At 45.5% G+C, this 16,981-nt stretch overlaps 1 protein-coding gene across 1 annotated transcript in view; it reads right to left on the reverse strand.

Annotated features, from left to right (window-relative positions):
• The window catches only part of TFB1M (transcription factor B1, mitochondrial), a 64,991-nt gene extending 49,326 nt beyond the window's left edge, over positions 1–15,665 (reverse strand). The window contains exons 1-2 of the mRNA XM_062186970.1: positions 15,455–15,665; positions 13,114–13,265 (exon numbers count right to left, since the gene is read on the reverse strand). Coding sequence (XP_062042954.1) covers positions 13,114–13,265; positions 15,455–15,587 — 285 coding nt within the window. The 5' untranslated portion in view covers positions 15,588–15,665. The remainder of the gene's footprint in view (positions 1–13,113; positions 13,266–15,454) is intronic.
• Between the last annotated feature and the right edge of the window lie 1,316 nt (positions 15,666–16,981).

A 16,981-nucleotide genomic window follows, 5' to 3' on the forward strand; every position in this document is an offset into this window, starting at 1 on the left:
ACCTGGCCAGGTCTGGTCTTTGTAGCCATCTTGGGAGTGAACCAATGGGTCAAAGATTGATCTCTTTCTCTCTATAATTCTGACTTTCAAATAAATAAATGAATCTTTTTAAAAATTTGGAAAAAATACACAAAGCAATTTTTTAGCTATGACACAGTAAGAAATGGAGGATTTTCGGATGGTTGAATAGAGGTTTCCAGTGTTTGCCGCCTCCTCCACAAGGAAGGACCAAAGCAGGCCTAAACAGCTGCACATGGAGGTGACTGCCTAAGGCAGACCACGCACCACAACAGTGGATCAAACAGACTGGGATGTCAGCAGAGACACATGAACAAATTCCTGGAAGCTTTTCAAATTTCTGGAATGATATGTACATCCAGATCCAAGCCCAAAGGACCCTTAATAGATCAGACCAAAGAAGATTCTAATTGAAGCATAAGACAGAGGGAGTTCACATTAGAGTAACAGCAGCCTTCTCAGGTGAAATCTCACAAGCCAGGAAAGAACAGAATGAAACACTGGAAGGCTTGAAAGAAACTGCCAGCCCAGTAAAGCTCTCCTTCAGAAATGAAGGAGAACTACTTCCCACAAAAAGCATAAACTGAGGGCCGGCGCTGTGGCATAGTGGGTAAAGCTGCCGCCTACCGTGCCGGCATCCCATACGGGCACCAGTTTGAGGCCTGGCTGCTCCTCTTCTGATCCAGCTCTCTGCCATGGCCTGGGAATGCAGTAGGAGATGGCCCAAGTCCTTGGGCCCCTGTACCCGCAAGGGAGACCTGAAAGAAGCTCCTGGCTCCTGGCTTTGGATCACTGCAGCTCTGGCCATTGCGGCCATCTGGGGAATGAACTAGCAATTGAAGACCTCTCTCTCTCTCTGCCTCTGCCTCTCTGTAACTCTGCTTTCAATTAATAAATAAATATTCTTTAACTAGAAAAAAAAAAGCATAAACTGGAAGACACTGTCACCACCAGACTGGCCATCCAAGGAATGCTTAAGGGAGTCCTACCTTAAAAATGAAATGACAGGGGCCGGCACTGTGGCGCAGTGGGTTAAAGCCCTGGCCTGAAGCGCTGGCATCCCATATGGGTTCCCGTTCTAGTCCCAGCTGCTCCTCTTCCAATCACACTCTGTGCTATGGCCTGGGAAAGCAGCAGATGGCTCATGTCTTTGGGCCCCTGCACCCATGTGGGAGACCCAAAAGAAGCTCCTGGCTCCTGGCTTCAGATCGGCGCAGCTCTGGCTGTTGTGGTCGTCTGGTGAGTGAACCAGCAGATGGAAGACTCCCCCCCCCCCCTTCTCTCTAACTCTTTCAAATAAATAAAAAAATTAAAAAATGAAACGATAGCTACTGCCATGAAAACATGCAGGATAGAGCAGATATGCAACAGAAAAAAGAAAAATCTAATGATTCATATCTTATTTTTTTCTTTTCCCTAGATTTGATTAATTCACCTGCATGAATTATACCTATAGATCTCTAATCTTCTTCCTTGTAGTCATTAGATTTTTTTCCCCTACGATTTATTTATTTATTTATTTAAAAAGCAGAGTTACAGAGAGGAAGAGGCAGAGACAGAGAGAGAAAGAGAGAGAGAGAGATCTTCAATCTGCTGATTCACTCTGCAAATAGCTGCAATGGCCAGAGCTGACCCCATCCAAAGCCAGGAGCTTCCTCAGGGTCTCCCACGTGGGTGCAGGAGTCCAAGGACTTGGGCCATCTCCTACTGTATTCCCAGGCCATAGCAGAGATCTGGATCAGAAGTAGAGCAGCCGGGACTCAAACCAGTGCCCATATGGGATGCCAGTGCTGCAGGCAGAAGCTCTACCTGCTACGCCACAGTGCCAGCCCTCATAAGGTTTTGATAACAGGATTATGCTGGTATCTTAAAAGGAAATGGAAAGTTTTCAACCCTTTTCTATTTTCTGAGAACATATTACTGTGCTATTATATCTTCTTTAAATGTTTAGTAGAATTCACCAGAGAAACTAGGTCTTCAGTTGTCTACTGGGGATGATTTCAACAATGAATTTAAAAAATACATAGACAGCTACTCAAGACTTTTTTTTCCATGTCGACCTGCTAAATGTGTGTTTCTGAATATATGTATTCATATAAATTGCCTAAACTGTTGACATAAATTGCTTCAAATCCTCAAATGAACAATTAAAAACAGAACTACCCCATGACGCAGCAAACCCACCACTGGGTACACATCCAAGGGAATGAAACCACTGGTATGTCTGTGGAAGAGACATCTGCACTCCCATGTTTACTGCAGCATTCCTATTCACAACAGCCTAGTTACGGAATCGACGTGAGTGACACCCGGAACTAATATGAGCAATTATCTGCAACAAACTGAAAAATCTGGAAGAAAGGGATAAATTTCTGGACACATGTAACCCACCAAAGTTGAAATGCGAAGACAGAAAACCTGAACAGACCAATAACAAGTAATGAGACTGAATGAACAATAATAGATCTCCCAGCAAAGAAATGACCAGGACAAAATGGCTTCACTGCTGAGCTCTTACTACCGAATTTTTAAGGAAGAACTAACACCAGTTCTTATCAAACTACTTTAAAAATGAAGGCAAAATGAAGGCTTTTAAGAGCTGAGAGTCAACACCAATGGGCCCACACTCTAAGAAACGCTAAAGAAAGGCTTTGAGGGAGAAAGCAAATAGTAAGAGATGGAAATATGCACCAGGAGCCCTGGAAACCCATTTTCATGTAGCGAAATAGGCAAGACGTTTTTCTTATTATGTCAGTTTCTTTAAAATGGAATTACTGCACTCACATGGGAGAGGCAGGCAGTTTAGAACAGTGAAGCCGGAGGCTCCTGCAAAGCCATTCGATTCTATTTGTGAATATAAATACCCTCTTTCCTGGGATGTATCTGTTTCATTGGGGAGGGAGGCAGGGAGGAGAAGCACCATGAAGATGTCTATCAGGATTCACGTGGAATTTACGGAAGTATCCAATACTCCCCTAGGATTTTAGGCCTGTTGAGGCAGCCGTTTCCGACCTCACAGAAGCAGACAACAACTGGAAGATGAGCGCTCTTCTGCTGCAGACCAGATCTGGAGGAAGTGCTGGGAAGCGCTCTCTCTCTGGGCCCACTGCCTACTCTCGCCCTGTGGGGCAACCCCATGCTCATTCATACTCATACTCACACACACACACACACACACACACGCACATACACGCACACACACAAGTGCCTTTGCTTTCTCACCTTTTGAATAAAATTTACTTTATTATGTCAGCACCTGGAATTCCTGTATTTGTGCATAACAAGAACCTGGAATAAAAATATATACACCCATTCCCCCATGTTAGTACTATGAATCTCTTGACACGTGAATTAAAAAAAAAATGACAATAACATAAAGGCGTAGCAGGAAAAGGCAAACATTTACAGGTTATACACGAAGTGGAATATTATTACTTGAAGACAGATTATAGGATAAACCTCAACCACCAGTTACAATGAACTGAAACTGGCTGAAGAACATCCCCCTGCCACTCTAATCCCTGAAGCCCATGTCTTTGTCAAGTTAAACGATTTTGAGATATGATAATTATCTTGGATTGTTTGGGCGGGCCCTGCATAATCACAAGGGATGCGATAAGAGAGGCAAGACTATTAAGCGTTCACAGGAGACGTGAGCTAACCGTGCAGGTCGTCTCCGCAAGCTGAAGCACAGAAGGAATGGATTCTCCCCCGAAGCCTTGAGAAGGAGTGCAGCCTTGCTAAAGTTAATTTTAGATTTCTAATTTCTAGAACTCCCCGGCAAAGCATGTTCTCTGATCACAATGGAATCAAATTAAAAAAAAAAATAACAATACCAGGGGGCCGGCACTGCGGTGCAGTGGGTTAACGCCCTGGCTGGAAGCGTCGGCATCCCATATGGGCGCCGGTTTGAGACCTGGCTGCTCCACTTCTGATCCAGCTCTCTGCTATGGCCTGGAAAAGCAGTAGAAGATGGCCCAAGTCCTTGGGCCCCTGCACCCGTGCAGGAGACCCAGATGAAGCTCCTGGCTCCAGGCTTCAGACTGGTGCAGCTCTGGCCATTGCGGTCATCTGGGGAATGAACCATCAGATGGAAGACTTCTCTCTCTCCGCCTCTCCTTGCTCTGTGTAACTCTGACTTTCAAATAAATGAATAAATCTTAAAAAAAAATAATAATAATAATACCAGAGACGCCGGTGCTGTGGCATAGGTTAAGCCTCTGCCTGCAGCACCAACACCTCATATGTGTGTAGGTTCAAGTCTCAGTTGCTCCACTTCCAATCCAGCTGTCAATATGCCTGGAAAAGCAGCAGCAGATGGCCAAGTCCTTGGGCCCCTGAAGCCATACAGGAGACCCAGAAGGAGCTCCTGCTCCTGGCTTCAGCCTGGCCCAACCCCGGCCATCACAGCCACTCGGGGAGTGAACCAGTGGATGGAAGATCTTTGTCTTTCTCTCCTTTTCTTATCTCTGCCTTTCAACAACATAAATCTTAATAATAATAATACCAGAGGAGCCAGCACTGTGGCTCACTTGGTTAATCCTCCGCCTGCAGCGCCAGTATCCCATATGGGCGCCGGGTTCTAGTCCTGGCTACTCCTCTTCCAGTCCAGGTCTCTGCTGTGGCTTGGGAGGGCAGTGGAAGATGGCCCAGGTCCTTGGGCCCTGCACCCATATGTGAGACCAGGAGGAGGCATTTGGCTACTGGCTTCGGATAGGCACAGCGCCGGCCATAGAGGCCATCTGGGGAGTGAACCAACGGAAGGAAGACCTTTCTGTCTCTCTGTCTATAACTCTACCTGTCAAAAATAAATAATAAAAATAAAAATAAAATAATAATACCAGAAAGATACTGGGGACAAGACTCATCAAAATTTGCAAAGCAAATGATACATTTCTAAATATCTCACAAGTCAAATAACAAATCAATAGGGAATATGGAGCCAATGAAACCCTTTTGAAAATATTCTAAACAACTAAGTTGTTCCAGTGAACTAAGCAGCTTCTCACTAAAGCGCCAATATTGGGAATTGCCAATGACAGGAATCTATGGAATATGGATTCCAGGATTTGGATTCTAAGCCTTGTATTTGCTTAAAAAGCCCCTGACACAGACACACTGTGCTGGACAAGAGAGCTACAGAAGGTGTTCCAAGGAATTAAGAAGTTTTTGACAAAAACTCCAACATTAGGAATTCCTGAGCAAGCCATTCCTAAGATCCTCTTCAGATCAGTTTCAGCTTAATTGACAGGGACCTTCCCAGGTGCAACTGAGTACGACTACCACAGAGAAATCAGAATTCAACTCCTACCTCTTAGGTCTTCACAGGTGAACACAGAAGACATGCCCGACTATTCCTGTAAGCCAATCAGAGACCTTAAGTACCTCTTCAAAGCAAAAAGGGTAAGTAAAGCTTCTGCTTTCGTCACATCAAGACTGCTGCCCCCACGGCAGACGTGCTTACCTGCCTCGCTTGATTCTCTCTGGGAACTGTTATTGATGAGAAAACACCTAATAGGTTCTTCTACTATCATTCTTTATGCTCAAGCTAAGTGGGTTTATAATCTACATAAGGGTCTCCTATCACCACCCACTAACTGGGACCCTGTAAGATACGTTCTTGTCATCTTAAGGGGCACTCCACTTACAACTGGTTTTGTTCCAGTTTTGCCTTTGCTAATTAACAAACTAATATGGTTCAGAACTTGACTTCTGGGAGTAACTGACCATGCAGGGGACACAGACATTGGCAGTGACCAGGACTTCTCCAAGCTCACAAATCAAGTTTGTTAGATAAGACAGAGACTTCCAGAACCCGGACAGGCAGGGCCTGCACTAAGCCCCTCATAAGCAGGAAGCAGCTACAGTAGAGATGATTCTACGCCCCTCAAAATCCCTTAGGATTAAGGGAATGGAGTCTCAGCGGGGGTTGGGGGGGGGTTGGGGGTGGGGGGGGGTGTTGTGGGCAGGCATACAGAATAAAACTGATGAGGTTTGTGAGCTGGAAGATCCTGTGTGACCTCATGCCCCTACTACCCACTGGCCAATCAGGTTAATTAACCACTCCCCTTTGGAAGTGGATTAAAAGCCTGGGACAGGGTGTGCCCGGCCCTTCATTTCCATTCTTTGGCCTTCGGCCAGTGTGGGGCTCGCTGCAGCCCTGTGCCTTCAGGCCACCCACCTCACGCTTCCTGGCCTAGATGCTCCTCCACGTGGCTGGCTCCTGGTGCGTATGAATCCAGATTTCCCTCTCTCCTTTTAGATAGGGCCCTCACCCTCCTATGCATCTTTCTCACTGAATAAAAGCTTAAAAATGTAAAAAAAAATTTTTTCAAAAGAAAATTAAGGTCCAAGTGCTTGGGTCCCTGCATCCATATGGGACACCCAGAGGAGGCCCTGGCCTCCTAGCTTCAGCCTGACACAGCCTGACCACTGTGGCCATTTGAGGAATGAATCCACAGATGGAAGATCTGTCTCTCTCTCTCTCTCTCTCTAACTCTGCCCTTCAAATTAAAAAAATAAAAATTAAACCCAAAGCAGGCAGACAGAATGAAGGACATAATAAAGATTTCATAGCAGAAATAAATTAAATAGAAAATAGAGGAAAAAGCTGAACCACGGGCTGCTTTTTGGAGATCAATAGTTGACCAATCTTTAGTTAGACCAGTCAGGAGAAAAAGGGACATAAATAAATAAGCTACTATCAGGAATGAGAGACAGCTGACATCATTACAAGTTTACAGATGGATAATTTAACATTAAGATAATAAATATAATTCACCATATTAACAAAATAAGAAAACCATGATTATCTCAATCAGCTCAGAAAAACACATGTCTGCAAATCCTGTATAGATTTTTTTTTTTTTTCAAAGAAAAAAACAACTTTCAGCAAACTGGGTAAAGAAAGGACCTTTCTTAATCTGTTACAGGAAACTGATAAAATCTACAACTAACATCATATCCAGTGGTGACGACTGAACACATTTTGCCCAAGATCAGGGGCAAGGCAAGGATGTCAACCCATGCGCCTTCTAGCTAACACTGTCCTGGGGATCCTGGCCAGTACAATAAGAAGAAATAGGTGTATGTGATTGGAATGCATAAAGTAAAACTGTCTTTTGATGACATGACAAAATACACAAAAAATTCTAAGGAATTGACAAAATAGCTATTAATATGCGAGTTTTAACAAAATTGCAGGACACAATGTCAATGTCTAAGAGATGAATATCCACACAGTGAAAACAACTGGAAATTAACATTCAAAGTCAATACTACGTATAAGACCATCAAAAGATATGAAATTGTTAGAGGTAAATTTGACAAAAGTAAAAGGGTTGCACATTAAGAACTAAGAGACACAGCCAAGAGAAATTAGAGAAGCTAAATAATGGAGACATATACTACATTCATAGATTCAAAGACTATATAATTAAGGTGTCAATTCTCCCCAAAGTGATCTATAGTGCTTGTGCCCCTGCCACTCATGTGAGAGACCTGGATAAAGCTCCTGGCTTTGGCCTGACCCAGCCCTGGCCACTGCAGCCATTTGGGGATTGAGCCAGTGGTCAGAAGATCAATCGATCTCCCTCCTTCTCTCCCTCTCTTTTAAATAATCTCTTTTTATAATCTTTACTAATATAAAGAGAACAACTTCATGTATTTCATATGTATAACTCTAAAAATATAACCATTATTTCTCTCCTACCATTTTTACTTTTTGCAAAAACATAATTTGAATCTACTCTATAACAGGCTCAATGTTCCACTAAAAATATACAACAAGTAAAAAGTAGAAAGATCACAGTTCCACAGTAGTTTGAATAAGAGCTAAAAACAACAATCAGATCATGATAGCCATTTCATTCCTAAATGTGTTTTGTATTCTATATTAACTACCACACAGATTATTGGCCAGCGCCATGGCTCACTAGACTAATCCTCCGCCTGCGGCGCTAGCACCCCAGGTTCTAGTCCCGGTTGGGGCGCCAGATTCCGTCCCGGTTGCTCCTCTTCCAGTCCAGCTCTGTGATGTGGCCCAGGAAGGCAGTGGAGGATGGCCCAAGTGCTTGGGCCCTGCAACCACACGGGAGACCCATTTGGGTCTCACTTCCCAAATGGTCGAAATGGGCAGGGCAGGGCCAGGTGGAAGCCAGGAGCTTCTTCCAGGTCTTCCATGTCTGTGGCAGAGGCCCAAGCACTTGGGCCATCCTCCACTGTTCTCCCAGGCACAATTAGCATGGAGCTGATTGGAAATGGCACAGCTAGGACTCGAACCAGTGCCTATATGGAACGCTGGCACCATAGGTGGTGGCTTTAATCACTATGCCTAAACGCTGGACCCCCAAAAACCATTTTAAAACATAAAAAGACTTGAAGAAACAATTCCCCGATGAAGATAAACATATGGCAAATAAGCACATGAAAACAGGCCCAATATCATTATTCACTAGGAAAATGCAAATAAAAACCACAATAAGTTACCACTGTATACTCAATAAATGGCTAAAAGTAAAGTGACTGACTACACCAAGTAGGAGCAAGTGTTCAGGGCAACTAGAACTCTCAGACACACCTGGTGGCACAACCACCAGGTCAAACTGGGAGATTGTAAAAAGTGCAACACAGACCTCCCACAGGACCCAGATATTCTACTCCCAGGTCTTTCCTCAAGAAAAATCAAGTATATATCCACACAAACGCTTGCATGTGAATGTTCATAATAGCTTAAACAGTGAATGTCTAACAGCCAAAAAATGTAAAAACCCAGGTGGATACATTCACAAATTTAGTATATCCATAGACGAGAATACTACTCTGAAATAAAAGATGGTAGCTATCTCAATACACATGGATCTCAAAATGCTATGCTAAGTAAATGACATCAGACCTAAAAAGACAGTGCAAAGTACATGATTCCATTAATATAAAATTCTAAAGAACGGAAAATAACTATCCATAGGGACAGAAAGCAAATCAGTGATCGTTGGGAGAAAAGGGATGAATTTCAAAGGAAAATGAGGGCTCTGGATGATGGGTGTTCATTGTCTTGAGTGTGGTGATGGTTCTGTGTAATTATACAGTAATCTGTACCCTTCCAACACGTGCATCAGTTATACTTCCATAAAGCTGTGTGATAAACCTTCCATACGTATTAGATACTGTTGTTCACACATGAAACCTTTAAAACAGGAAAAAGAGGACTGTGGACAACTTATCTGAAGGGGAACCCATCATTTATGAAGCTCTCTACAGTCTAAACTTGGAGGAAGGGGCAGGCATTTGGCCTGGTGGTTAAGACACTGCTTGGGATGCCCACATCCCAGAATGGCTGGGTGTGGGCCCTGGCTCCATTCTGACTGCAGCTTCCTGGGAAGCAGGAGGCAATGGCTCAAGTACTGGGGTCACTGCTGCCCACAAGGGAGATCCAGATGGAGTTCCTGATGCCTGGTTTTGGCCTGGCCCAACCTCAGCTATTACAGGCATTTGTGGAATCACCCAGTGGATGGGAGGTATGTCTGTCTCTCTGCCTTTCTAATAAATAATAAATAGTTAAAAAAAAATAGAGAAAGAACCAATTAAGAGTTAAACTTCTTGGGGCTGGCACAATGGCACCGTGGGTTAACACCCCAGCCTGAAGCACCAGCATCCCAAATGGGCGCCGGTTCAAGACCTGGCTGCTCCACTTCCGATCCAGCTCTCTGCTATGGCCTGGGAAAGTAGAAGAAGATGGCACAAGCCCTTGGGAAAGGGCTGCACCAGCAAGGGAAACCTGAAAGAAGCTCCTGGCTCCTGGCTTCAGATCAGTGCAGCTCCAGCCGTTTTGGCCAATTGGGGAGTGGACCATCGGATGGAAGACCTTTCTCTCTTTCTGCCTCTCCCTCTCTGTGTAACTCTGACTTTCAAATAAATAAATAAGTCTTTAAAAAAAAAAAAGAAAAAAAGAAACTTCTTTAAGGTGTCAGGTAGTCTCCTCACTCGTCTCCAACATATACACAGAAAACACTCAGCCATAAAAAAGCAAAAACTAAGGGAAAAACAAACCCAGAAATGCACAAACAAAATGTTACAACATCACGGGATAAACCCTGGGCGTTGAGAGTTTGACCGGTTTCCACGGCACTGGGGACTTTCTAGGGCTCCAATACACTACAGCTTCCTCCTCAACCTCTCTCCAGATGAGCTGTCTCCTGAGCTCCTTAGCGCAGAAACCTAAGGCCCGGGGTCGGTAATTTAGCTGATTTATACCTAAGGTCAAGTGCTAGGAGCCCAATATCCACTGATCTTCATCGCAATCCTGAGCAAACCGAAGCCCAGAGGGACAAAGGCAGCTGCCCCGGGTCCCACAGCACCAGCAGAGCGTGCAGACACAGGCAGTCTGACGCTACGTCCTTCACCACAAAACCACGCTCTATGGCGGTCACGCAGGGGACAGTTTCCTTAGCTTTACGATGCTGAGGGTGAAGCCTACCAGTGAGCTCCAGCTGGGCTTTCCCGGCTGTCTCATGACAATGCCGTGAGAACGGAATTAAGCTACAAATGTCGTACTTTCAGCTAGAAGACATTTTATAAATTATTACAATTTCTTTAAAAAGTAATTCTATTAGCTTAGAAATCACTAAAATGGAATCCTTAGAATAGATCACTCTCCTGCCTTTCCTCCGTTTATGATTAATTCAGGGTCTCTGGGAGAAAGTGGTTCTGCATATTGAAACATTCTCGACAGGAAAGAAGCGGATTTGACAGGCGGGGCCCCAACATTCCTTTTTAAGGCAAATTCCTTTTCCTCAGATAAGACATTAAGAATTAATTTTGTCTCTTCTGAGAAGCCCAGCATACACTTCCTGTAGAGTAATTTCCCTTGAAATTAGCCTTCACACTGAGGTTATAGAAACAAAAAATTCTCAATAATCAGAGCTACTCAACTCCTCACGTTCCAGACAGCTGACACAGATACGATACATACCTACACAGGGACCATTAACGTTTCTGTTCCCAGGGAGAGACATGCAGAAATGCCGGCTACGTGCCAGGCACTGTGTGATGTGGTACAGATACAGAAGGGAACAAAACAGACACAAATCCCTGCCCTCACGCCGCTTATATTCTGGTGGGGAGGGGGGTGAGTGACCACAAACAAATGGCAAGAACAAGTATGAGGTACAAAGGGCCTTCAGAAACTCCACCGAAAATACATATTTTATTACCAAAAAAACTATGCCTGAATTGTTTTTGGTTTTTTAAAGATTTATTTACTTATTTGAAAGGCAGAGATACAGAGAAAGGAGGAGAGAGGTAATTCATCCACTGGTTCACTCCCCAAACAGCCGCAACAGCCAGAGCTGAGCCAGGCCAAAGCCAGGAGCTTCTTTCAGGTCTCCTACATGGGTGCAGGGGCTCAAGGACATGGACCATCCTCTGCTGCTTTCCCAGCCCATTAGCAGGGAGCTGGATGGTAAGTAGAGCAGCCAGGACTCGAACTGGTGCCCATACAGGATGCCAGCTCTAGAGGCAGAAGCTTAACTTTCTATACCACAGCACTGGCCCCCTCAAAAATTTGTTCTCACCAAAATAAACTGATCTAGTAAGTCAATTTTCCATGAGCTTATTGCAGTATCCTCGAATAATACTACATCAGATGATAACAAATCTAACAAGACACAGAAAGGCAGAGGGTCAGGAGAAGTGGAGAAGGTTAATTAGTCTGTTCTCGAAGAGCTTGAGTCCAGATCAGAGAGCAGAACGTGTACATTAAAATGGGGATGAATAGAAATTTGATTCACCCCCTCGCCTTGTCAGAGAGAATGCACAAAGTACATGGTGAAATTTGAAGTTTCAGAACTCTCTCCAAGGGCAAAAAAAGTAGATGAGTATTCCCTGTGCTCAGAAAGGGCGGCAAGATGAGTAAATGTGAAGGGAATTAGGCAGTGTTCTTCAGTTTCTTCTTATCCTCTCGTAATCCCACCAAAAATAACTATTCCTACTTCTGCCTCAAATGAGATATAGCTCTTAAAATACAAATTCAGTTCAAAGAAAATATCGCTATTAAATTCCACATTTGATCAAGATAGGGCACCATATGACAATCTCAAAATAAAGTCAGAAATATGAAATTCTGAAAGTGCAGATTGGCAAAATTAGGTAAAGTGAAAAATTACATAATTTTTAAATCATAAAACTGGATAAAGTAAAATAAGCAAAAAAATAGGTTTCTTACAAAATCAGACACATGCATGCACATAGTCTTATATTTTGAAGCAAATTTTCTCCAACTGTTCCAATGGAAATTAAACATTTTTTCCATTAATACACATTCAAGTATTAGAATGTAATAATTTTAAGCCAACTTGTCCTCTTTTCTGAAATAATGAGGGTAACCTTATTATTCTATTATCGTCATAAAATAAATTGCTAGTCATTTGAGCCAATGGCGCAGGACTCAAAGTTGAGAATTACAAGGGAGTTGAACAAAGGCCTTGAGACATTAAGTGCTCCCTGTGCAGAATTCCCTCTGTGAGAACCCTGCTACAGTGGTCCACCGTGTGCCCTCCCTTTCCCCATCCTCCACGCTGCCCCCTCAATTGCATCCATGTGTTTTAGTTCACCCCTACACGGAGCTTCCTGTTGTCTTCACTGCCAACCTTTGAGAGGCAACCACTTCCTTCAAAAGCTTCCCGTGTTTTAAAGATGCAGGCACCCTTCATTCGACCTTCATCTTACATCAGTAAGTACAATGGTACATGGTGATTCCTTCACTTACAAAATTCTTACAAGAATGCTTAAGCTTAACAGCTAGTCTCTCTCAGAAGAGGGCTAGCCTATGTTTTCTCCATCTTTTGCTTGTGGAATGCTTTTCTGAACCTACATGAAGTTCTAGCAGTCATGCCAATGAGTCTCCACTGGCCATTATTTATCCTTTAGCTGTTTTTGAAGGAATGGGCTATGACAGGCACAGCTACTGGCCTGCAGAATCAGAATCCCCAGGATGTGGTCAGGGATCTGCAGTTTGAGGAGCGCCCATACAGTCCTTGGACACTGTGGGGTTTAAGAATTAAGCCTTAAAGATTTAAACTTGGCACTGTAAGCACTCACCTGTAGTCCAGGAATAAACCGGGTGTCCTTTTCCACCACCAGAAGCTCAGCGACATTGGCATTGAGAATGGACCTTGTGATCCCGCCTGGCCCAGGGCCCACTTCGTATACATAAGCATCTGTCAGATTGCCAGCTTTCCTTACAATTTTATCTATGGAAAGGAAAGATTTAGTCATCTTGTTTATCTCGGCAAAGCTCAGTGTACAGACTTCAAAGAGAAAAATAATTTATAAAAATGTTTACCAGCCATTTCCAAATTAGCCAAACCTTATACAGAATATTTATCCCATTTACTTCTCAACAGTTCACCACATTATTGGTGAATTCTACCAGGCCCATAACAAAAACAGGATTATCATGACAAATTTCCTTAACTTAAATTTAGCTAATATTGTACTTTCTGTGTGTTCTCCACCCAACCAATCAACTCCTAAAAACAGACTGCAGAAACATCCAGCAGTTCTCGATAGCTGTTGAATATCACCTCGGATTTGAAGACTAGCTTCACCTTCAGAATTTTTCAACATCACTAGTTAAAAATCCAAGAGCAGAAACTGTTGGCACCCTCTAATTTTGGCTACGGACACATAACTGGTGATCAATAAGGCAACAGCAACAAGCCACTTGCTTACAAGACTTAGAAATTTAGATTGTTGATTCTTTTTTTTTTTTTAAAGATTATTTATCAATTTGAAAGGTAGAGTTAGAGACAGTGAGAGGTAGATAGAGAGAGAGAGGTCTTCCGTCCACCGGTCCACTCCCCAAATGGCTGCAACGGCCGGAGTTGCACTGATCTGAAGACAGGAGCCAGGAGCTTCCTCCTGGTCTCCCATGCAGGCACAGGGGCCCGAGTACTTGAGCCATCCTCCACTGCCTTCCCGGGCCACAGCAGAGAACTGGACTGGAAGAGGAGCAACCGGGACTAGAACCGGGGCCCATATGGGATGCTGGCACTGCAGGCGAGGGCTTTCACCCACTGCGCCACAGCGCCAGCTCCTGATTATTTTCAGGAAAAAAATTTAGCAGCAGTGTTTTTTAAAGCATTGACAATATGCATGTTAATGAGAAAATGAATCTTTTAGTTAACTTCTTTAAAAGACCTATGGAAAAGTACTGGTGATTCAATGGAACCAATTATTCCTTCCAGAAAAACATACAATGCATTGGGTTTCCAGAGGGGGAAGAGATTAAAACCTAAACAGTGAGCCGTCCAGGACAGCGGGAAATACAGCCCCTAGAGACATAGCAGTATGTCATGTCTGGGCACCGATGCTGCCAAGTTTGTTATCAGTAATTTACCTTCCTTTGTAGGTTTCAAGCCAAAAAGTCTCCCAACCATACAAAAAAAAAAAAAAAAAAAAAGTTATCTTTCGGCAGGGGTAGGAAGGGACTGACATTCTTTGCCCATCTGCTCTGGTGTTTTATATGCGTTCTCCCACCTAATGCTCACAACACATTCACCAAGAACGGCCAGCCCAACTCAGTCTATGAACCTTCAGTTTCCTTGACTACTGTTTTATTTCTGCAAGGCCCCTAGAAAACAAATGGGAGAGAAAGGACTCCACTTTGGGTCTGGATGCCAAGGCCAACTCTTGCTCTACGTCGCCCAATGCCTTACGAGGGAAAAGGAGGAATAGGCAGTACTGCCAGTGGGAAGTGGGTTTACCGTTTGCATTTTTAAACGTGGAGACCGAGGACAGCAGGCAGGGGCTCTGTCCTCTAGTAACTTGGAATATGGCTAACGACTAGCAGGAAAAGCTGGGTCCTAGCTATTACTAACACCAGAGAAAGTTTACGGGTGGGTGCCGCTTTAAGGCCCTGGAACCTAATTAAAAGTCAGACGACTTCAGTGGAGTGAAGCTGACTCCTAGCGCAAGCAGTAAAGGCTTGTGTGGACACAAACCTGACTTAGGTCTTGTGGGCTGGGCCGCACTTACTGGGAACTGAACTTCTGGGCGCGATTTACCGCTTTGCACGCCGGCGCGTGGCCAGAGCGCCACACAGGGAAGCCTCGGCTCCCACAGGCTGCAGCGGGAACCGGTGGGCCCGCACTGCTCACGGGAATGCACGCGGCGGCTGACCCAATATTTATGTTATTAGACAAATCCGTCCAGACCCATCAAACCGCGCCCTGGCCCCGGGCCCGGCGCCCCGCCCAGACCCCCCCCCCCGCCCGCCCGCGCTCGGCGTCCACACCGCCCGCCTCCACCGCCACGCGGGCTCGCCGCGCCCCGGGACTCCGGGGTTCTCAGAGCGGGCCCGGGAACCCGCCCGCGGGGTCTGCACACCGCCCCCGGGGGCAGCGGGGCCACAGCCCGGAAGCACTGAGCTGCCGTGCACCTGTCAGCCGCAAGTCCAGGAGAAAGTTCTGGGACAGCTGCTTCACGGCTTGCAGCCTGAACAACTTAATGATTTCTCGAATCGTGGGCAACGGCGGGAGACGGAAAGTGCTGAGTTTCCCGGAGGCAGCCATTAGCCCCGGCGGGCGCCCTCCGGTGTCCAACCCCCCGCCCCGCTCCAAAAAGGCACCTGGAGGGGGCGGAGCCTGAGGGGGCTGGGCCCGCCTCCGAGCCCGCCTCACTGGTCGGAGGACTCACGCCGGAAGCGACGTCGCCGGACAGGAAATACCGGCGTCCTGAGAGCGCATGCGCCGCCTTCCGCTGAGCGCGGTGCAGGCTGGGAACATGGTGGTTCCCGCACGTGAAGGAAGGCGTGGGGCCTTGTGGGCGTGGCTGCTCCAGAGTGGGCGGTCCCGCGGCTGGGAGGGCGATTAGAGAGCCCAGTTGGCCATTTGAGAGCCGTTCTTATGGCCCGGTGTTTGTTTTTCCCCGTAACGTTCTCCTCAAATGTGGAGCTTGTCCGTGCGCAGGTCGCCTGGTGACACACTCAGTGCAGAGCAGGGCGCATGGTGGGCACGCAGTTAGCAGTGAGGTTGTAACATTTACTGGAGGGTGAAGTCGACCTGGGCAGGGCCCAGCACAACGGCCTAGAGAGAGCACCTGTCAGAACGCGAGTCTTGGTCCTTCGAAGGCGTCCAGTGAGGAGCACTGCCTCGTCTGCCTTCATTTACCCTAAATTTGGCCTGAGGGTGCCTCCGCACTGGAGCCCTTACTTCCGGGCCGCAGTCTGGGCCGCGGACAGCGGAGGGTGGCCGGAGGGGTCACATCAGGCTGGCCCGGGCTGGGATGGGTTGGCTTCTCTCTGGAGTCACCGTCCCTTCCCTGACTCTGAGATGGTTTGAGGCCGTCTTGCTGGCTGGAGTTCGTTGAACCTGTTCTGGTGCCTGCCAGGCTCTAGCATTGTGGACAAAGGCTCGTCAGGGTCTCTAACTCGTACTCTTGTCTTTAGACTTTGGAAAGTGTGTGTGTATACATCCGGTGGTTGTTTTTGAGCCTTCCACTAAGTCTTGTGAAATAAATGTTAAGTATTGTTGGTGTCAGTTTACAGCAAGTAGTTAAAAGCTTAGAGAGGAGTTGTAACTTAGTGAAGTTCACAAAGCTAGAACACTGTGGACTGCAGGTCCAGTCCAAGTTCCCTGAAGTGTATGTGGCTTCCCTTTTAGGACTGCCTATGTTGTGAGTATTGGTTGTTACAAAGTTTCTTCGTGCCCCTTCTTGCTCCTAATTGTTGAAACTTCTCTTTCCCTTTCTCTTGCAGCAGTAACGGCAAGACTTAGCTTGAAAAGGAGGTATGATAGGATTATGTTGATGATGGCTAACATAACCTTTCAAAAAGTGCCAGGGTTTACAACTGAGTACTTTGCAACTATTTTTTCATTAATTGCTATAGCTCTCAAATGGGGGTAGATTCTATTACTACTCCTTAAAAAAAAAAAAGAAAGGCTTACAGAGGTTCAGTAACTTGCTC

The sequence above is a fragment of the Lepus europaeus genome, chromosome 3 (genome assembly GCF_033115175.1).
Source record: "Lepus europaeus isolate LE1 chromosome 3, mLepTim1.pri, whole genome shotgun sequence".
NCBI classification, from domain to species: domain Eukaryota; kingdom Metazoa; phylum Chordata; class Mammalia; order Lagomorpha; family Leporidae; genus Lepus; species Lepus europaeus.